This window comes from Herpailurus yagouaroundi, unplaced genomic scaffold, assembly GCF_014898765.1.
Source record: "Herpailurus yagouaroundi ecotype Mexico unplaced genomic scaffold, PumYag 29, whole genome shotgun sequence".
NCBI lineage: Eukaryota > Metazoa > Chordata > Mammalia > Carnivora > Felidae > Herpailurus > Herpailurus yagouaroundi.
This window is the reverse complement of record NW_024412377.1, coordinates 42,848,883-42,870,592: the sequence shown is the minus strand read 5'-3', so window position 1 is coordinate 42,870,592 and position 21,710 is coordinate 42,848,883. Positions and strand designations below refer to the sequence as shown.

General features: G+C 56.9%; 2 protein-coding genes across 4 annotated transcripts in view; one reads left to right on the top strand and one right to left on the bottom strand.

Annotated features, from left to right (window-relative positions):
* CD74 (CD74 molecule) overlaps positions 1-7,520 on the top strand; it is a 30,266-nt gene extending 22,746 nt beyond the window's left edge. Inside the window, exons 3-10 of one of the 2 annotated variants that reach the window (XM_040497755.1) lie at positions 2,637-2,809; positions 2,979-3,058; positions 3,597-3,659; positions 4,382-4,477; positions 4,799-4,886; positions 5,931-6,122; positions 6,587-6,649; positions 6,908-7,520. In XM_040497755.1, coding sequence (XP_040353689.1) covers positions 2,637-2,809; positions 2,979-3,058; positions 3,597-3,659; positions 4,382-4,477; positions 4,799-4,886; positions 5,931-6,122; positions 6,587-6,649; positions 6,908-6,918 — 766 coding nt within the window. In that variant the 3' untranslated portion in view covers positions 6,919-7,520. The remainder of the gene's footprint in view (positions 1-2,636; positions 2,810-2,978; positions 3,059-3,596; positions 3,660-4,381; positions 4,478-4,798; positions 4,887-5,930; positions 6,123-6,586; positions 6,650-6,907) is intronic. The other variant, XM_040497762.1, reaches the window with a different exon arrangement.
* A 1,172-nt stretch (positions 7,521-8,692) lies between these two features.
* TCOF1 (treacle ribosome biogenesis factor 1) overlaps positions 8,693-21,710 on the bottom strand; it is a 38,580-nt gene continuing 25,562 nt past the window's right edge. Inside the window, exons 19-28 of one of the 2 annotated variants that reach the window (XM_040497732.1) lie at positions 18,631-18,817; positions 17,244-17,362; positions 15,664-15,777; positions 15,087-15,333; positions 14,485-14,570; positions 13,794-13,974; positions 11,352-11,900; positions 10,624-10,721; positions 9,902-9,945; positions 8,693-9,091 (exon numbers count right to left, since the gene is read on the bottom strand). In XM_040497732.1, coding sequence (XP_040353666.1) covers positions 9,919-9,945; positions 10,624-10,721; positions 11,352-11,900; positions 13,794-13,974; positions 14,485-14,570; positions 15,087-15,333; positions 15,664-15,777; positions 17,244-17,362; positions 18,631-18,817 — 1,608 coding nt within the window. In that variant the 3' untranslated portion in view covers positions 8,693-9,091; positions 9,902-9,918. The remainder of the gene's footprint in view (positions 9,092-9,901; positions 9,946-10,623; positions 10,722-11,351; positions 11,901-13,793; positions 13,975-14,484; positions 14,571-15,086; positions 15,334-15,663; positions 15,778-17,243; positions 17,363-18,630; positions 18,818-21,710) is intronic. The other variant, XM_040497741.1, reaches the window with a different exon arrangement.

Here is a 21,710-nt window from a genome sequence, read left to right as displayed (position 1 = left end):
TGAGGAACTGCATTCTGCGAGACAGGTAACCAGGCAACAAATCACTGCTTCTCTCTGGGTCTCAGTAAAAATAAAGACAATGATGATACTAGCCACGATGATAGTCCCCTTTCACTGTCTACCTGTTACCAGTCCTCAGTCACTGTTAGTAATTACTGTGATTAGTTATGTGCTAAACCCAATCCTAATTCTCAAAGTAACCCTAGACTCGGGTACTTTTCTCATCCCCACACTATTTATTTATTTACTTATTTATTATTAATTAATTAATTATTTATTTAAGTAGGCGTCACACCCAGCAGGTGTGAAGGGCTTGAACTTACAAGCCTGAGATCAAGACTTGAGCTGAGATCGAGTTGGATTCTTAACCAACTGAGCCACCCAGGCACCCCATCCCCATTTTTACATAAGAGAAAATTGAGGCTTTGTTAGTTAGCAACTTACCTAAGTTATCACAGCTAGTGAGTGTTGGAGTCAGAATTTGAACCCAGGACTAGCCTGATTTCAAAGTGTGAGCTCACTACCATCTGGCCTCCATCTGGAAGCATGATTTGCAGGGAGGGGAGATGGAGGCCCTCTGAGTTCAGGCCACCCAGTGAGTTGCAGACCCAGCATGGGCTCAGTGTACGGAGAGGGTGCCCCCTCCTCAAATCTTTGTCTGGTTTTCCTTTTAGTTTAGTTACTGCTTCTAAAACTGACCTGCCCTGTGTGCTCAGTCCTTTCCAGCCTTGAGCTGATCTCAGACCCTTTTGTGAGCACTTCTGCCTGGCAACATTTGTATCATGATTCCTGCTAGTTCTGGTTGGCTCCTGACTTCAGCCGGTTATTTTTATTTAAGAAGAAGGTAGTGGAAAGGAGGAAATGAATATAGAGGGGACAAGAGTTGGCAGTTATTCAGAACCAGGGGACCGCATTCAAGATGCAAAAAGAGGAAGGAAACCAGATGCTAAGTTTTAACTCTTAACTCCTGAGAAAGTGTTCAGTGTTGTGTGCCTAGGTATGGAGCCAAGGGCTTTACCCTCAGGATCTTATTTTCTGTAACAACCCTTTGAGTAGCTGTTCCTATCTCAGGTTACTCACTCAGAGGGGTTAAGTGACTTGCCCCTGGTCCCTGAGATAAGGGGGTGCAGAGCCAGGGTTCCATACCAGGCCTTATCTCCAATATGGCTGTGTAGATTCTTATGCTCATATGAGAAACTGACGTTCAGTTTCTCCTAAGACTGGAATTAGACTGGGTGTGGCGTTGCGGAAGGGGCGCGCGTGAGCCTGTAGGTAATGAGCTGGAGAGCTTGAGCCCAGACAAGACCCTGGCTTGGGTGGACTTTTTACAAACTTTAGGGGCTGGCTACCCCTATTCCTTGAGAAGCCCTAGAAGTGGGATTTGTTTTCATTTTCCCCTCCTGTCTGGTCTCCTCTTCCCCATGCAGGGTATTTGCTTTGTCCTAACAGAACAACAATCTTTTGGTCTGGACCTTGGCCCAGAAAATGCAGAGGACTGGCAAGCAGAGAGCCAATGAGAATGAGCTCTGTTTGTGATGTCATGAGTTACTATGCAGAAGGGTCTCCTGGAGTTTCCTAAAGTGTCCTTGTTGGTTCCTGGAGTAAGCAGAATGCAGTCTCGTCCCGACAGTTTCCAGACAGTTCCCACCGGGGTTCTAGTTAGTAGTCCCGCCTCTGGGGTGAGGTGGGAGAAAACAGGCCAGGAACTCTCAGGTTCCTGGCACAGGATCCTTACCTTCCCTAAACTGTACCACGTCCATGTGCCCTGCCAAACCGTATCCAAGGCCAACAGCTCCGAGGGCTGAGATCTGGCTACTCCTCCCAGTAGGGCCATCCAGTTTAGGGAATGTGAGACACTCTCCCAGTTACACAGACTCAGCGCCACACTCCCGCTGAAATTCCCCCTGGGTAGGTATCATCATTTGAAGTATTTTCTGTGGTCACAGTCAGATCTTACTTCAAAGAAGAAAACTACCAGATCCTAGAATTGCTGAGGTGAGAGGCATCCACATGACAGGCCCAAAGAACAGCAGAGATTTGCTCAAAGACACTGAGAGTCTGGGGCAGAGGATGTGCCCCCAGAGGGGGTGGTGCCTGGCCCTATTCTAGTCTGACATCGTCCAGTGCCCCCAACCTGCCCCTGAAATGTCAAGGCCTCACTTCTCGTTTTTAGGTGGGCCACATACTCTGCTGTCCAGGTCCCACTTCTTTCCTTTTTCTCTGATTTCACCGCGGGGGTTGGGTAGGTGGGGGATGAAAACTGCCTTCCCCTGGAGGGCAGTCCTGATCCTCAGGAAATCCCCTGGTAGAAAGGACAAGGCACTTGTCCCTGGCTCTTCCCCACTCATCCTAAGTCCAGGGGATAGATCTAGGATTTCTGCTTAGGCGGACCGTAGGAACAGTAATGGTTGGAAATACGGGGCTTGGGGAGTGTTTTCAAGCTGCGTGCCCGTTGGCACTTGTTTGTGCTTAAAGTGTGTGTGTGTGTGTGTGTGTGTGTGTGTGTGTGTGTGTGTTAGGGGTAGCCGAGGGGGTGGAGGGACTGATAGAAATGGGGCATCCCCCCACTCTGTCAGTCCTTGGGGCAGCCACCTCTGTGGACTCTCCTCTGACCTATCTCTCCATCCCCCCAACAGCAAGTGCAGCCGAGGAGCCCTGTACACAGGCTTTTCTGTCCTGGTGGCTCTGCTCCTGGCCGGCCAGGCCACCACTGCCTACTTCCTGTACCAGCAGCAGGGCCGGCTGGACAAGCTGACGGTCACCGCACAGAACCTGCAGCTGGAGAACCTGCGCATGAAGCTTCCCAAGCGTGCGTGCCCCGCCTCCATCCTGACCTCCCCCACCCCACGTCCCTTGGCTTCAGAGACCCCATTCCGGCACCCGGCCGGGCCTGCCTTCTTCTCCCTCATCTGAGTACTCTCTTCCCTGGGCACTGGGGCCACCCACGCTCATACTGTATGTACCTCCTGTTCCCACAGCTGCCAAGCCTTTGAACAAGTTGCGGGTAGCCACCCCCATGCTGATGCAGACGATGCCCATGCAAGGCCTGCTCCAGGCGGTAAGGACGACCCCAGGACGGTGGAGCGGGGAGGTGTTACGTAGCCCAGATGGAGGGCAGGTGCCAAGGGACGGGGAGGACTGCTGAGCCAGGAAAAGCATGGCTAGGGGGAGCGGACCGCTGTGAGGGGTGGGACAGGGCCCACCCTAGGAAGAAGAGGGCTCCCAGGAGTGGGGGAGGAAAGAGCCTCTGGGGGCCATCCCTGGGGTGCTTACAAAGTGCTTCTCGTTTCCCAGAGCATCTCAGTCCCCTCTTTCCCAAAGCTCTTGATGTCCTAGATGGGTAATGGTTTTGTTCATAAAACAATCTGTTGTCCCCAAAGTCCTGGACAGGAAAGCTTATGCAGATTTGACCAATAAGGACCTTGACGCAGGAAGGTGAAGTGAGTGGCTTGAGCTCTCATGCTTGGAGGTGGCAGAGATGGGCCTGTTCCTGTTGAGCACCTGGGCCTCTTACCCAGACTCCAGCTGCTGGCTCTGCTGCAGGGCGCCTCCTCTGTGGGCCAGTGCTGGTAACCCCCTTTTCTTTCCTTCCACAGCCCGTGCAGAACGTCACCAAGTATGGCAACATGACACAGGACCACGTGATGCACATGCTCCTGGTGAGTGGGACCCAGCCAGTGACCCTGCCCACCCACCCAGGTTTCCCCCGAAGGGAAAGCCTGCTCGAAGGCCTGCACCATTCTGGGCTCACAGGAGACATTCAGGACAGGCTCACCGGATCAGTGAACGAATGCCAGTGTGACCCTTCAATGTCATAGTCTAGCCCTGCCATCCCCTTTTTTGAGTGATAGAGAATCTGAGGCCCAAAGCCCAGGAGTGACTTGCTCAAGATGCCCACTTTTTCCTCCCCAAATTTCTTCTGCATGTCTACTCTGTGCCAGGCACTGCAAGGCTCTGGGCTCACACTGGGAAACACTCAGACTCGCTTCTAATCCCATGGGAGTCCCAGACTAGTGTGGGAGGCAGACAAGTGACCAGGTGATGAGGGACATGCAGGGAGCTTTGCATGGAAAGAAGCAGAGGACCCGACTGAGTGACGGCAGGGGAGGGGGTGTGGAGGAGGGGAGGCCTGAAAGGTGAGGAAGAGTCTGCAAGGAGTAGAAGGAAGACTGGGGGTTAGTGGTAGATCCGGGCCTGGAACCTGGGTTTCTCTACTCCCAGCCTGGGGATCACGTAGCTGTGCCGCTGGACGGGCCCTTGCCGCCTCCCGTCCCCACTGGCTCCGTTACGGCAAGGGTCCAGGGGAACACGGGCTGCACATTTCACCGTGCCTGCCGGGGAGCACTTTTTAAACCTTCCCTCCTGCCTTGCTACCCTGCAGGAGGGTGACCCTCTGAAGGTGTACCCGCAGCTGAAGGGGAACTTCCCGGAGAACCTGAAACACCTTAAGAACACCATGGGGACCCTGGATTGGAAGGTCAGCAGGTTTCCCCACACTGGCTCCCTCTGGTTCCCGACATTAGGACAGGGCTGGGAAAAGGTGCTGTACAGGGAGGGGGGTGGGGTCCGGGGAAGCCATCCCCAGGGAGCTGCAGTAGTCTGGCCAACACCAACAAAGCCACAACCATGAAGAGGGCTGCAGCTGAGGAACCACCTAGACCAAACTCCGTGGGTCCGGGCTGCAGCTGGACTCTGGGGTGTCGAGTCCCTGTCAGACCCCCCATGTCTGTCCCCAGGGGCAAAGCCAGGGAAGGTTGGAGGGGGCTGATGAGCCTGACCCCTTGCCTCATCCCATCAGGTCTTCGAGAACTGGATGTATCAGTGGCTCTTGTTTGAAATGAGCAAGAACTCCCTGGAGAAGCACCCCGCCGACATTCCACTGAAAGGTATGGGAGTGGGAGCCTCGGGCTGCCAGGGCTTCTGGGGGCTCCCTCGGGACTCTCCTGGAGCTGCAGAGGGTAGGACCTGATCACTCCCTGACCCAAGCACTGGGACTCTCCAGGGCTCTCATTCCTGTCTTTCCTACCTGTTCCTTCTGGCCTTGGCTGCTCCCCCCACCCCCAGCCCCCATCCTGCCTGAGGGCCCACAGGCAGAGGCCTCCTTTTAGGGGATGACCTCCCTTGCGGAGGTCAGCGCTGCACAAGTTGGCCTGGAGGAAAACCGCCCGAAACATCCCAGGTGTCATCACAAGGTCTTCCCCGCTCCACACTGCACAGGTTCCTGAGGGGGCTGGGAGGGCTCATGACCCCACCCTCAGAGGGACCTCCTCACGCTCACAGCCAGCAGGTGCCGGACAAGAGGGCCTTGCGGTTCTCCCATCTTGTGGACAACGTATGGCAGGATTTTCAGCCCTGAAGCATCGCAGAGTGCCAGGTCTCCATCCTGGCACTAATTTGCCATGCAACTCTGGGCCAGGGTCTTCCTTCTGGGCGTCAGGTCTGGAGGTAGAAGAACAGTGGCCCGCCCCACCCTAGGCCTCCGATTTTTCCGTCATAGGTTCACAGAAGGCACGTTCAGTGTCATCTCGACCAACTCCCAGCTGATGTTTGAATTCCCTGTACATCCTCAACAAAGCCCCAATTTGTACTTGGATAACCCCGGTAACAGCAGCTCAGACTTCCCGAGACGCCCACTGCTTTTCCCTACAAATAAGACTCACAAGTGTGATCCCAAACTTCAATAGGCCTTGAGTGTCAGAAGAAATCATCAAGTTCTGGGATAAATCAGCCACATGGCCATTCACTTCCTCTGATCTCAGACTTTGTTGGTCCATGCCTTAGTTTCCCCATCTGTGCAATGGGTAGAGTGAGCGCGGCCACTTGGGCAGAAGGCATCAGGCCCACAGCAGTGGTATGTGGATCTCTCGCTCTGCCGAGACCCTGGCCCAGGGCCTGCTCACTCACTGTCTTCGCCATGCCTGTCGCTTCAGTACTGACCAAATGCCAGGAAGAGGTCAGCCGCATTCCCGCCGTCCACCCTGGCACGTTCAGGCCCCAGTGCGACGAGGACGGCAACTATAAGCCGCTCCAGTGCTATGGGAGCACCGGCTACTGCTGGTGCGTCTTCCCCAACGGCACCGAGGTCCCCCACACCAGGAGCCACGGGCACCGTAACTGCAGTGGTAAGAGTGCCTACTCGGCCAGGGAGTGTCAAAGGAGCAGGAAGGTCCAGGAAGGCTGTGGGGCGAGAAGTCCCTCCTGGCGCACACGTGGCCCGGACAGTCGAGCTCCTGGGGGCAGCCGCTCAGCCACCCCTTTATCCATCCACCTACCCGTGCATTCCTCACGTGTTTGTCCATCCACCTTTTCTCTCCTCACTTCCACTCATCTACTTACTCGTCTGTCCTTCTGTCCCTCACCTGTGATGCTCACGCAGCCCTGCACCACCCACAGTGCATCCGGGAGTCCTACAGCCCCACCCATCCTGTGTCATCATCCCCTCCCGTGGCCTTCCCCGACCACGCCTGGTTGTTGCCATCCGACAAGAGTCCTGTGGCTGGGCTGGGAAGAATGACCCAGGCCCCTCGCCAGTGGGTGTGGGAGGCTGGACTGCCAAGTGACAAATGGACTTGCTACTCCTTTGCAGAGTCAGTGGACACTGAAGACCTGTCATCTGGGCTGGGCATGACCAAGCCGGACCTGGGCCAAGGTAAGGGCTCCTGCAGGGGACATTTGGTCCCCAGCAACGTATCCCCAGAGGGGCCGAATCCCTCACGGATGAATGGCCAGTGCAGCATGACCCTGGGTCATTCTCCAACCTCCCCGGGGACAACCATTTCACATGAGCACCACCTCTAGGGGCTGCAGGGGTGGCAAGTCCTCAACTGCTCTGAGATCCCAGGGTGCTGGGAAGGGTCAGGGACAACAGGGGACCTCAACCCTAACCGGCTGCTTCTCTTCTCCGTAGTGGTCATGTGAACAGCAGACACAGACGCCAGCACACAACCAGCCCTGCATGGCCACTGCTTCCCTGCTCCCCTCTCTCCTCCCACCCTAGCCCCTCTCCCCTCCCTTACACACCGCTCCCCTGCTCACCAGCTCCCCTTCTGCGCCTCCTTCCATGACACCCTGGCACCTGGCTCTCCATCGTCCTTGGACACGCGTCCTGTCAGAGCAGCACAGATTTAACGATGCGGGCCCTGCTGCCCAAACCCCATATATCAGCAGGGATGCATGGCCCACAAAGGTGAACCAAGAGCTAGGCTGACCCCCAGTTCAGCCTCCAACATGGAGCCCCAAGATCCAGGCCCATGGACGAAGTGGGAAGGTGCAGGGAGAGGGCACGATGCTTCCCTACACCCAACATGTTTGCTGTCGCTCTCTTTCGGCCTTGGCTTTGTAGCCTATTTAACTAGGGGGGATGAGCCACTCTTTCCCTCTAGCGACACTCACCCAGGAAGAACCAGCCTCTCTACAACCCCACCTCCCTTTCTGCCAACCCCCAGTTCCCTGTGTGCAGTCAAGCTTGTCATTAGCCCCCAGGGCTGAGGCTCTGAGAATAAAACATAGTAAGTAGACCACTTCTGGTTCCTGACTGTTGTTGGGATCTGGTTCATTTATCCCAAGGAGGTAACAGAGACCTTGAATCCAGCGGTGTGGGTGGGAGGGCGCAGCCCAGGGAGCCCCCCAGAGGCCCGTGGGGCCAGGCAGGCTGTGGGGGTGCACTCTTTAGATACAGACATACTTGGGTCTCCATGTTAACGCACAGAAATACTCTGCTTCCAAAAAGAAATAGGCTCTTGCCCATCACTCTTTAAGTGCAAGCTCCTCTTGGTCCAGCTGCCATTTTCCCAGATCCCTGTTCTCATTTCTGTACTAAGAACAGTACGAGTGTGAGGACAGACGGCAATGACCCAGGCCCGGTGTCAGGCCTGCCAGCGAGTGGGGGCTGTGGAGAACCAGGGGGCTCACCCCTATCAAAACCGTACCTGCTCTAGACCGACACACTTGGTGCGGGGACAGAGGCAAGCACGGGGGCAGGGCCCCAGGTTAAGGGTGCAGCCGGATGCCACCCTGGGTCTCCCAAGGCCTCCGGCCCAGCACTCTATCTGCACGGCCTCCTACTCTCACTAGCAGAAGGCTCGAAGCTTGGGAGAGAAATCGCCATGACTTCTGGTGCTCTACGCTGCTCTGGGCAACCGCACTGCTGCCCTCCCCAAGTCATACAGAGATCACCCGGACAGCTCTTTTGGGTTCCTTGTTTCTCACCATCACCATCACAGAACCTCTGTTACCTGGACACGAGGGCACCTCAGGCCTAACTGGTTTTCCTGCTCCTCCTCTGCCCATGGTTCCCCGAGAGCGCCTGCCTCCAGCTCAAACCCTAACTTCAAAAGGTGGCTGGGAAAGTACCCCCCGCTTCCATTTCGTGCCTCTGGGTACTTGCCTGGCCTGCCCTAGCAGGCAAATCGACCTAGCAAATCGACCATGACCGTGCTTCAGGTCCCCTTAGCTGAGACGCCCTTTCTTCCAGGAAGCTTTCCTTCCCCACCGATTCAATACCTGGGGGCACTTTGCAGAGTCTCCTCTGGCAACCTGTCTGTCCCACTCACCAAAGCATCCCAGAGCCTTGATGTGTAAAGAACAAATCCTGAGCGATGGTTTGTTCACCTGCAGGTGTCGGCCAGACTCTCCCTTCCAAGAACAGGTCAGCTGCAAAACGTCTGTCCCCGATGCACTAGGAACTCCCACCTTTCCTTCAAGCCTTTTATTTTGAGTTGTTACCAAAAAACCACAAACAAAACAGGGAAAAAACTGATAGAGGAGGACAAGGCCTCAGCATCAGCCAGAGACCAGGGATGGAAGGAGCTGTAGGCTGGGCCTTGCTAGGTCTGCAGGGCAAAGAGGTGCAAAGTCCCGAGGCCTCTGGGCATGTTGTGTTTGAAGGGGGAGGCAGGTCACTTAAAAAAATATATATATATACTGTACACATCTATATGAAGCGTTCGGTGTCAGGACAGAAGTCAGACGTGGAATCAGTGAGTGGAGGTCACTGGATCTGGATTCATTTCCTCCTCTTCCTCCTCGGACCAGCCTCTCTGCAGGGCTCCCTCGCTCGGCCAGCACGGACACTGCAGCTGGCTGTCGTCTTCTGGGGAGGGAGGGAAGCTTAAAGATTCAATTCCAACCCATGGTGGGCAGAGGGCAGAGGCACGGGGCTGGTCACCGCCTGGCTAAGAAATCCCTGGGTGAAGGAAACACCCAGATGGAAGATTTCTGACCTTTTTCTCCGAAGAGAAGAAAACAAAAGCAAGACCTGGTATCTCTGATGCAGGGAAGGAGCATTAACCACAGAGGGCACTTGGTGGCCCTGCCCGCGTCCCAGGAACTGGGCCGAGTGCTCTAGCGATGCACTTAACCCTCACCACACCCAGGCAGGCTGGGCTACCCCCATTTCCAGGAGGCTGCTGGCTGCTGGGGCCGATCGGCCGGGTGGAACACTCAATCCCTCCTACCACCACCCCGAGAGCGAGCCCAGATCCCCAGGAATGGCCTGGCCTGACTAAACCGTCTTCCTCTGCCTCGGACGATGCCCTCAAAGTTACAAAATCAAAAGGAAAAGGAACTAGACAGTGGTGGGGAGAGACCAAGCCGTATCTGACCTCAAGCCTCATCCTCATATACAAAGAGGCACTAGCCCCGTGCCCGGCTCCTAAGGCACGAGCCACGCGGGCACCCAGGGAGCCCCGTGTTGGTCACTGCCATTGCTGTTCTGGACTCTTCTGATTCTGCAGCTCTGACTTCTGGCATCACCTCGCTGGTCCCACTGACCTTGAGGGACGGAACCACTTTCTCCAGCCCGCCTGCCCGGCCCCCCGTGACCGCGCCAGATGCTAGAGCTGCCCTCCCACCCTCACGGGGGAGGGGAGGTCAGCAGGGATCCCCGGGCCAGGAAGCATACCTGTCCTCTTGTGCCCCTCACACAGTCTGCTCCGCTGTCTTCTTCTGTGAGGGAGACAAGTAGAAGCATGTACTGGAAGCATCTCCCCCCCTCCCCCCATGCTGCCCCCACCGGGAGCGATATGATGGTTCCCTCCTGAGGATTCGTGGCTCCCCGAGAACAGATATAGGGGTCCCCAAGGGCAGGGATGGGGCCCCATCTGCCCAGGAAGGAGCCTGGGTCTCTGAGTAACAGATGCTCAGCTTTTCTGAGCACAGCTGAAGCCCCGCTGGCCGAGGAGAGAACTGCACCCATATAAGGTGCGGAGCACCCTCCACTCCCACCTCACCTCATGTGATCGGTCTTTGGAACCCATAATTCTGTGGTGGGGATACCCTGCGAGCTGGGGTACACACATCCCAGGGAAGGTTTCCTCTCACCTCAGCCTACCTGGCTGGCCTCTAGCCTCCTGGGGGCTCTCCTTCACCCACCCCAAGAACATCCTTCTACCTCACAGACCTCACGGCTTCTACATGCACAGACCTTGTCCCTCCTCAGGTGGCACCTGCCTTCCCCTGGTCCTCTCCAGCGTGTCACAACTCGCAAACCCCCAACCTCTGGACCCCGAGAATGGAAAGGCGGCAGGGACCAGGTCTGGTTCACCCCACCCATACTCTTGACATGCACAGGATGGGGTCTGGATCCTTTTTCTGGCCAGAGACCCCCTGAGGAACTCATGCTACCTTTTTCTTCTTTTTCTTCTGGAATGGTGAGTCAGGGTCTTTGGTTGAGGCCTTTTTTGCCTTCTTCTTCTTTTCCTTTTTTTCCTTGTCTTTTTTTTCTAAGGAAAGAAAGTAAACCTCTTTAGTACCAGAAGCGGCGGGGTCAGTATGGAGACAGGGCAGGTCTCCAGGGTCCTAGAACCCACTCCTGCCGAAGCCAGGTCCCGGCTCTCCCCACACATCGGGGAACCATCCCTACACAGACCCACAGGGCTCTGTGACCACCTGCCCTGGCCTGAGAGCCCGTGGGGCCCGCCTCGGGGTTTCTGCCCCATCCACAGACCACTTGGACTATTTTTAACTCACTTTCTAAAACTTCTACACATTTATTTTAAAAAGCTACATTCTACCCACAAATGGGAATGTCACCGAAGGTACAGGGCTAGCATGGGGATGACAGGGGGTTCCACTGCATGTGGGCATGTACAGAGCTCGAGAGGGGGCCACTTCTGGGAGCTCTGAGGGGAACCTGCTACCTAGGTGCCTGGGCCCCTGAGAAGCCGGAGCATCGCCCCAGAAGTCAGAGCCGCTCTGGGGTCCAGTTCTGGCTTTGCCACTACCTGCCCGGGGGCTGCAAACAAACATTCCTCAGCCCTTCCCTTCTGTGCAACTGAGCGCTCGCCCGGGCTGGCCAAGCGGGGACCCGCTCTCAGCAGGAAGCGCGCTCCTGGCTGCGGTCCACCACTTACTCTTGTCGGATTTCTTCTTCTCTTTCTTGCTCTTGGGGTTGCCCTGGTCTCCACCCTCCACCTTCAGCGTCCCCAGCTCCCCTTCTGGCCTCTCCTTGGCCCCCTGAGAGCCAGGAGACTCTTTTTCCTTCTTCTCCTTGATGTCACCACTTGCTCCGGCTCTCTTGGATTTCCCCTTAGGAGTCCCGGAGGCCTTTTCTGGCGAGACTGCACCCTCCCCGCTTCCCCCAGCCACCGGCTGCTTCTTCTTCTTGCTCTTGGGGGCCCTGGCAGCCGTCTGGTCCCCCGACAGCTTCCGCTTGCGGCCCCCCCGGGCCTTCCTGCTGCTCTCCTTGGCGGCGTCCGCGGCCTTCTTCCTTTCCTGCTCCAGCAGCTCCGTCAGGACCTTGACCACCGAGGCCTGGAGCTGGGCCTCGTTCAGGGGCCAGGGCTCGTTCAGGAGGCGCCGGCTGATGTCGCCCTGCAGCGCCAGCGTGGACGCTTGGGGGCTCCCAGCCTCCTTCTTGGGCTTCCGGGGCTTCTGAGGCGTGGGACCAGCCTGTCTTCTGCCTATGGAGAGAGGATATGGGGTCACAGATCAGGGAGAGTCAGGAAACAGACTCACTGTGTAAGAGCCAAGGGTCTAGGGACACGACCGACCTCCCCTGATGTGGTACAGACAGGGAAAGGGCAGCCCAGTGGTCACTCTGCCCCAGCGGGGTCTCCTGGCTCACACCTTTCCAGCAGCTTTTAACTTAGCTCTTTTCTTTACTGTTTTAAACTTCACTCTCTTGTCTCCTCACACGAAAAACCCGAGTCAGGTTGGGGGTGGAGAAAGACTCCAGAATGTTAATTGAGGAAGGGGCCTGAATCTGTCAACAGAACGCAAGGTCAGACAGGAGGCAGATGGTCTTGTCCAGTCAGAAGTCCAGAGCTGGGAGGCAAGGGCCTTGGATTCCAGGTCTGACTACCGCCAGCTGGCTGCGGGACTACGCTCCTCCCAGGGCCTCCGTCTCCCTGTTTGTAAAGTAAGAGCTCAGATGAACAATGAGGGCCCTATTCCAAGTCAGAGACTCACGGTGAAAGCTGGTCAGGGGACAGGGCAGCTTGGGGGGGTGACGGGCATGCTGTGTAAGCACGTGGCGGCTGACTAAGCAGGTTTGCTGCCTGCCAGAGTGACTTCTGGTACAGCCTTTGTTTAGAATTTTCCACGCCTCTGCTCTCCTTTGATAATTGTGTGCTGACTACACGTGTGAAAAAAGCCTTCCACGGCCCCCTCTAAAATGTCTCCCTGTCACACCCGCCTCTCACAAAGAACACTGGGGAAGAAAGTGAGCAATGACTCCTCTGCTGACCCGTGCCGGCAGGCTGCAGCTACAGCCACGGAAGGGGTGTGTGCGGGGGCCGACGTCGGCAGTGTCCCAACGCTGCCCCTAACTTCCCAGGGGACTCGGCAGCTCTCTACTGTGTTCTGGGCTTCACGGGCACGAGAATGCCTACACGCAGGGCTCTGGAAGGTGTGCAGGTGACTCGGCCAAGCTCCACATCACGGGGCTGGGGGCTGTGCCCCACAGCATGCACTGGGCCCAGGGAGCAAACTCTGAAGCGGCTCTGGCTCCAGGGCTGTGGTGGGCGAGGGGAGGTGGACACAGGCTGAGCGGAGGGGGTCCCGGGACAGAGGGAGGCCCAATTCGGTCCTCTGCTGCTTCCTGGCAAAGGTCGGGGTTGGAGAAGGCAGCTGAGGAGGGCAGAGTTTTTGCTGGCAACCTCCTCCTCCAGAAGCCCACTTGTCTGCTTCCTGTCTACAAATACCCTGGAACACCAAAGCTGGGGACTGAATCCCTAGAGCTGGCCCAGGCATGCCCACCTGAGATCCCTGTCCCTTAGCCCTGGCAAGTCAGGGCTGGCTGATGCCCCTGGCCGGGTGACCTCAGCACTCTAGTCTGCCCTAATACCACGTGACTATTTTCTGTATGTGCCATGCCTTGACGCTGACTAGATGGATCTACCCTGCCCTGTGTTGTTTAGACACACAAGCCTAGAGTGGCCCAGGGTCTTGTCTGAGGCTTTACAGCAAATCAGTCCATCACCGGGGGTCTCTGCCATGTGCTCGCAACTTCTCCAAACGTGGCTCCTGCCTTTTGTCTGAGCTCCCGAGTCCTTACACCCCATACCGCGAGCCCAGTTGTCAAGAGGCACAGCTAGAAAGACCCAAGACTGCTCTAAGGCAGGGCTCACCCTACCAGATGCACCAGCATCCCACAAAGCTGGATAACCCGACTTCCAGGCTGTCTCGTATCATAACGGCCAGACACCTGGGCGCTGGGGCACCAGGCCCTGCTTGGAAAGGTCCTGGTGACACACACAACCCTATCGGTGGGACTACTCCTGAGGGAGAAAAAGAAGGGGCCCACTGCCTTGTCCCACTGGGTCCCACTGTCTTTCCTGTGGCCCTTGACTCACCTGTTTTAGGGGATATGGTGCCTGCTACTTGTTGGGGCTCCACTTCCTGCTTGCCGTCTGGGGCATCTTTGGTGGCGGGAGTAGAGGAAGCCGAGGGGTCGAGATCTGTCCTGGGAGTGGCCTTTGAAGCCTGGGAATTGGCCAGAGTTGGCCCAGGGGTCACATAACCTGAGAGGAGAGACTGAAGAAACCCACTGTGAACGAGGTTGGAACCCTGCCCCACCTAGCCCTGGAGCACAGGGCCTGCTGGGGTGCCCCTAAATGGGGAGCCCCTAAGGTCGGGCCACCCTATCGGTGGTGGGCACATTAGCCCTTTGTATGGGTCTCCTGCACTATTTTAATTAGTACATATTTTCGTCAGGCACATTTAAAAAGGCAATTTCTTACAGCTAAGGCGAATGGAAAATCACTAGCGCTTGCCGTGTACAGAAGATAACCTTAAAGAAATCCCATCTGTTACAAAATATCTTCCCTTCCGGGACTCATCTAAAATCAAGGCAAGCCCTTTCTACAGACTCCGAGTCCACTATTCATGGCCTTAGGCTGAAATAGAGCCTCAGCGGAGGAGACAGCCTGGCCTCGGGGACACCAGGCCCTGCCGCGGGGGATGGCTTCGGCCTAACAGGCATCAGGTGGCCTCGAGCTCCCGCCCCAAGGCCCCTGAGGTGCCAGCCCTCTCCCTGGCAGTTACCTGAGAGGGTGCCACCACCTCGTCCTCACTGGACTCTGCTGTGGTCTCCTCCACCAAGGTCTCCGTTGTGGAGGGGGCTGGACCTACTGGAGGAGCACAGGCACCCTGTTGGGAGGCCGGCTGCGTGGGGTGAGGCAGAGCCCTCCGGGAGGCCCCAGGAAGGCCTGAGATTTCCACATGCCCCCTTGCCCTCCCGCCCAAGGCTTTACCTGCTCCTATGACTCCCTTCCAGGGTCAACGGCTGTTTGCAGCCTTCTAAGTAAGACATCCAAATGCCAAAACCTTCTAATTCCTGAAGCCCTACTTCCGCTTCTCTGCTTTTCTGGGGGTGGGGAAGGGGGCATGCCCCTGGAATGCTGGGAGACCAGTTACGAGCCTGGTACGAAAAAGCTGGGAGTGGTCAAACAGCGGAGTCTGATATCACTTGGACCAACCTCCTCATGGGGTTGCACAGGTGGGGAAACTGAGGCCCAGCATGGGATGACTAGGCCCAGGATGCAGAACAAGTGAAGATCCAGAGCACAGGCCTGAACTCAGGGCTCCACCAGGCCATCACTCCCCTCCTCTGGGCCCGCCGAGCCTTCCCCTCCTGGGACCCTCACCCAGTCTGTGGGCCGAGGGGACCATCTGGGGCCCATCAGCATCCTCCTCACTCCCTGAAGAGCTGCCGCTGCTGTCCTCACTGTCGTTGGAGGTCTCAGAGGCCTTGGCTCTGGGGCGTCCTGCAGGGGTGGCCGTGGCCTGCTGGACCACAGGAACCTCAGGTTTCCTGAACTTGTTGGTCACTTTGGCCTGCACAGGGGCTCTCTGGGGACTCATCACAGGGAGTGTTCCCAGAGCACCGTCAACCTAATTTGGTGAAAAAAGAGAGTGGAAGGAAAAAAAAGAAGGGAAATAAGTCTTGGTGCCTCCTGAACACCCAGTTACCCTACGGCTAGGCGACTGTTAGCTGCTTTGCACCCAGGCCTCAGCCCTCCCACAGATGCTCAGACCAGGGAGCAGAGAGTGCGGGGTATGGGGACGAAACAAGTGTACACGTCACAGTCACACGACAGGCAAATGCTGGCCCTGGGACTCCGGCCCCTTCCTGGGCCCTCCCTTCTGCACTCTGTAATCGTTCATCACTGTCCCCTCCAGGGTGGGGCCTGGCCCCAACACCACCCGGCTCCCCCAGCTCACCCCACTTGAAGACGGGGTCCTGGCAGCAGGAGGCTGGGCCTCACTGGCTTTCTGGGCAAGGACCTTCAGGGCGGCCTGAGTCAGCGGGAGGTGAGCAGGGTTCCTCTTTGTCACCTGTGGACAGCCACAGGCAGCCCTGAGACTCCCAAGTTCTTAGGATGCCATCTTTGCCGTGCCCTGGACAGATACTGGCTGGCACGGGAGGGGACCTGTAACTGCACAAGGAGCCATGGGGCTGGAGTGGGGGACTGAGGGACAGTCAAAGGGGCAATGCCACCATGTGGGCAGAAAATGGGGCCAGGCTTCAGGTTATAAGCTAATCGTATCATTCTCAGAGGATCCAAAGGCTTCTAGCCCAGGGGTCGGAAGCAGCTGGGCCCCTACCCAAAGTCCCCCAACCCAATCCGAAGCCTTCACAAGGGACAAGTCTCTAGCTGGGTGGCTGCAACAGCCTCCTCAAAGTCTCCCTGGTGCCTGCCGCTCCTGCTTCCCACATGCGCCAGCAGTCGGGGAGAGAGAACTGGAAGAGAGCTGGGCAGGGCTCCCCCTGAAAACCTCCAGGCCCCCTCTGCTGCCGCGTGGCCCCCACCATGGCCTCTCCGGCCCGGCCCCTCTCGTCTTACTGCTTCCTCCGTCTCTTACCCCCAAGCGCCTCCCCTGAGGGTCCCAGCACCTGTGTTTCCCTGGCTGGAGAACTTCCTGGCTCACCTGCTTCTCTAGCCTCCTTAGGGAGGCCAGTCCTGCCGATCCTTCCTAAAGCGGCCCATCCCATTGTTCTCTAGCTTACATTCTTTCCTTCAAGCACCCACCAGTTGGTGAGTACTTTTATTTTCTGGCATCCTCGTTTGATGGCCTGTGAGGGTAGGGATGCTCCCTGCCTTCTTCCTGCTGCATCCCCAGTGCCTGGCACCATCTACTGGCTGAACGGCCGAATGGGTGCAGGCTGCTGGGTGCAGTGACCGCAGCCCAGCCACCCACCCAACACCCGTGCTCCCTCCTGCCCTCTCAGAAGGGATGAGGCGCAACGGGACAGAAAAACTAACCGCTATGGCCCCAGGAGCAATGGACTGGCTGTGAGGAGACCTGGGTTCGGGCCCTGAATAATCCTGGACAAATCTCAACTGTCTTGTTGAAGGGCAGCACTCAGCTCCGTTGTTTGAACAGTGAGCCATTAACTTTACCCTGCTCAGGCTTCTGGATTTAGGCAAAGACCCAACAGAAATGCACTGAAAATGGTGAAAGCTAGGAAGTCACCGCTATCCACGCTACAAAAGTGCAAGGTTTGTTCCCGGCAATTCCAAACTGAGAGAGAAAAAGAAACCAAAAGCACAGCCGAGCCGGAACGGCTGCCGAGGGGTGCACGGGGCAGCGCCGGCTCGGCCCGGACACCGTGCTTCGGACGACGCTTCCTCCTAGCTCAAAGGAATCCAGGAACCCGGTCAGGACTGGGGGGGGGGGGTGGGTGTTGGACAAAAGCAATGGCAGTCCCACCCAGCAGCATGTGCGGGTACCAAGGGGACAGAGGGCCCCTCACCCTTGCTGGCCTGCACGGCCCTCCCTCTCCCTCGCCTGCCAGGTACCTGAGCGACCGGTGCCTCCTGTTTCTTGCCTTCCGACACCCGACCGGACGCCTCACTGCTGCTGGCTCTGACAGCGGGCCTTGGGTGGGCCACGAGCGTGGTTGCGTTTGTTCTAGTGGCTGAGACGGAGCGGGGCGGGATGTAAGTCAGTGCACGCAAGAGCGATCCCCGATATCGGCCTGGGGACCTGGCCCAGGGCTCATGTCATCCGCAGAAGCCTGTGTAATGCCCTCCCTCAGTCTTGCACGGAGGAGCTGTCACCATCTCACGTTACAAGCTCAGGGTGCTGTGGCAGTGACCCCAGGATTTCCCTTTGCCCTTCCCCATTCTTCTGTCTTAGACGATGCTCCCCCTCAGCTGGCCAGGCCACTACTTTGAGTAATGGTGGGGAGCACCGGTACCAAATGGGACTCTGTGCATTTAGAAGAGTCTCCACAACAATAGCACGGTCATCCGCAAAGGCTCAGGTCCACGTGTTCACCGCAGCACCACTCGTGCTAGTCCCAGAGCCCCCAGACAAAACCTTTCGCTCCCTCTAGTACAGCCCTGCCTACGTAAACTAGGCTAAGTCCACCCGAGGGACTGCCTTGTGGCCAGCAGGCATCCCATGGTAAATACGTAACATCAAAATATGTAAAAATTCCTGAGGGTAACATACAGTGTGATCTTACTTTACAAAAACACATACAAAGCTTAAGTTTTTGTAAAGTTAACAGCTATAAAACATCAACAATTATTCCAGACAGTGGGGTTACAGGGACATTCTTTCTTTTGTGCTGCTCTGTTTAATTAGCCTACCAAGATCAGGTATTATTACTATCTTCACAAAAAGCATTACAATATTAACCACTTTCCTGATGTCGTCGGTCGTACCACAGATTCTCAGAAGTAAAAGAAACCCCAGATATGGCACTATCTCCCCCTGACAGATGCAATCCTTGCCACAATGGTTGGCTGGGGATCACCTAACCCTCCTTACATACGAGCAAGAACAGGAGGCTCACTACCATTCTCCCTGTTCAGGCCGTCATTCACTACAAAGCCCTTCCTTAGATTTCGTACAAACTTGCTCTGCAGCTCCTAGCCACTAGCGTGGGTTCCACCCCTTGGAGTCAGCACACAGAAGTCATGGCAAATACTCCTCCAGAAATGGAGATCGGAGGTAGTTCCTTATAGGGATGAACCAAGCCCCGCCTGAGCAACATGCTGTGTTGACTCTGTCAGCATCCTCTCCCCTCCGGGCCTCGATGGGGTCTGTGCGTGTGGATGTGCTGGCTGGTGCATGCGTGTGTGCGTGCGTACGTATGTTACGTGCCGGCGGTCCCTCCCAGGTGAGCCTGGCAGGTGCGGCAGGGGAGTCAGCCCTGCATTACAGGCCTGTGCTCACCGGGAATGGAGCACTGCGTAGCAGGGATCACATCCTCATCCTCGCTCTCAGAGGAGGAGCTCCTGGCTGTGCTCTCCGAGGCCCGGGCCTTCCTCGGGGTGTTTGCAGCTGGGGCTTGTGTGGCGGTAGCAGCTGGGCCAGCTGGACTACGATTAGGGTCGACAAAAATCAGAGGGGGTTTAATCACCTTGAAAAACAAAAACAAAACATACCCCCCGAGTGATTAAAGGCTTGGCCAGGCAAAGGGGAAGTTGGGTGGGGGTTTATAGGGCAAGGGGTCCAGAGAGCTCAGGGCCGCTGGGAAGGCAGAGGCCATTGCAGCCGCCCAGGGCACTCCCGGCTCACCCTCAGGTCATGCACCTGCTAAGACCTGCACAGTACCTCACGGCTCAATAGGAGCCCATTGGACCTTCACAGGAACCCCTGAGGTCAGCAGCAGAAGCTCCATTGTACAGGTGAGAAAACTAAGCTCAGAGAGGAGAAAAGAACTGCCCAAGGGTGCACAGCTTAACTGAAACACAGCCAGGGCCAGATGCCCGCCCAGCAGGGTGCTCTAAGCACCACGCCCCTCGGCTGCCTGGGCCCTAACACACATTCACCTGAGGAACTGTGCATCATCGAGCTGCCCCCACCCCAGAGACTCTGATGCGGCTTCCTGAGACGCGGCCCAGGGTGCCACCACCCAGCGACACAGAGCCAATGTCTTCAACAAACAAACCGCACGGGGGAAATACCCAACACATTAAGACCTAAGGGACTCCATGGAACACACCAGATGTAAAGAGTATTACTCATGAGACGATCCGGGAAATGGAGACACTGACTTTGCGGGTCAGCTTCTCAGGGGTGACGTTGGATGGTGGCTGTCCTTTAAAAAAAAGGAAGCCAGGGTACTGGGGAAGGAGCGGAGGGTTTGCGCGAAGTGAGCCTGGTCACGAATGCAGACCCGCTGAGGCTGGGGAAGACACGTGGGGGTTCTTTGATGCTGTTCTATCTTTGGGCAGGCTTTCCATCTTCCAGCGAGACAGCAAAAGACAAGAGAAAGCGGCAGCTCCTCGGGATCCCGCGGACCAGGCTGGGGTCACAGCTCCAGTGGATATGCCCACCGCTCGCACGCGCACCTCGCACGCATGGAGCCAGGAGTCAGGCCGCCAGATGAGCCCACCTTCCACCCTCGGGTCAGACTCGGTCTGAGCTCCACTCCCTGTCTAGCCTGGGGGGAAACACAGGAAGCAGGAGCAGCAGGAGGAAGTTGCCCAAGGCCGACGTCTAGGGCCCAGTCTTGCCCACCTCACCACCCTGCCTACCTCCAGGGCGCAGGGGGGCAGTGGGAGAGGCACCGTGAAAAGTAAAGCAGAGGGGTAACCGCGGAGGTTGGAAGCTTTGCTGGGCTGGGGCCCTTCCTACCCTTGCCAAACAGCCTCCCCCGCGGCTGCTCTGATCTGCCACTTCCAGAGCCTGCCTTCCCACATGATGAAAGAGAGAAGGATGGAAAGTGGGAGAAGGCTTACAGTTGAGGGAGGGGGGATCTATATATATGTGAGAAGACAGAAGAACAGATTGTCGGGGATGAAGAGAGGCACCGAACGCACCAAGGCAAACAATAGCGTCTGGGATGTTAAAAGCAGCTCGGCAGCAAACGCCTCCTCCTCCCTGCTCCACCTGCCCACATGGCCTCTGGGCCGGGGGCGGCGCAGGGGGCCTGGCTCGGAGGGCAGGGACACGACAGTAGTCCAGTGGCAGTGGATAGTTGAAAAGGTGGGTCATGCAACCCACAGATGAGGGGAAACCCGCCTCTGATCCTCCCTCTGCCAGACTTCACCATGTGGCCCAACCCCTGAGCTTCGTGGGCCTCAGTTTCCCACCTGTTGAAAGGGCTATTAGTAATCCCAGCCTGGGCTTGCTCACCAGAGGGGCTCTGATTCGCTTTGGAAACTGCAAAGCACAGCATACACATACAGAGGTGGCAGTCAAAGACTCACTGGAAGCTGAGGCAGCCTGAACGTTAGGCTGGGCCGCCCTCTGGGCACCAAGGGCCCGGAGGGAATGCAGGGACTCCCTTCCCACTGCAGAAGCAAACCTGGGGATCTTCTGTCAGAGCTGAGCTCTCCAACTGTGCCCTCATTCCAGTCTGAGGCAGAGTGGGGGAGGGGGCCAACTAGCCCAGGCTGTTAACCCCACGGGGGGCAGGGGAGAACAGAGCCAAGAAAGCACCCCAAGAGCCTCAGAGAGCTGCCTGGGGCTAATTAACAGGTCCTGGGCCAGCCCTGCCCTAAGGGGCCAGGAAATCCCACCCTCCAAGGAGGAGCCTTGGAGCTTCGGTGGTTCACCTGCCCCCAGGGAATGTCACCCCACGGGCTGAGAAGGCTGAGGCTCAAGAGAGGGCAAGTGGCCTCACTCAGGGTGACCAGCAAACTGTGCCAGAGCCGTACTGGAAGTTAGTTCTCCAGGCACCAGACAGGAGCTCCTTCCAGGACCAACCATGCCAGGGCTCCCACTTAATGCCCTAATTTAGCTCCTTACAGGCCTTTTTCTCTGACTCCACCTGAAACTCTGAAGGCAGGGCTTAGGTCTTCTTAATACAGTACCTGCCCCAGACCTAGCACAGACCCTGGCCTGGGGTTAGCAATGCCAACACCACTGGGCTGAGCCACAGACCACCCCCAGGAATTCCTCTCAGAGAAAGAGGCTGGAGCCCATCCCTGCAGGTGGGGAGACTGAGGCACAGTGAGGGAGCCTGGGAATGGAGTCACAATCCCCTCCCCGCCTCCCAGCCTGAGGCTCTGCCCACTACCCTGGCATCGATCCCTTTTCCCCACTGATGGGCTAATAATGACAGAGTGAAACTTGTCAATAGAGAAGTGCTTGACAAATGCATAATAATGATAATAATCACAGCGCGCTGAGGACAGAGGCGCTAAAAACCCCCAGTCAGGAGGAGGCTGCGGCTTCCCCACGCTGTGCCGTCTTCCCTGAATCCTAAGGAAACGCGCAAAATGTCAACTTTTGTCCTTCTTTTTTAACAGGGACTCCAGAATCTTCAGGACTAACATACCAATTAAATGGTTCAGTTTAAGCGT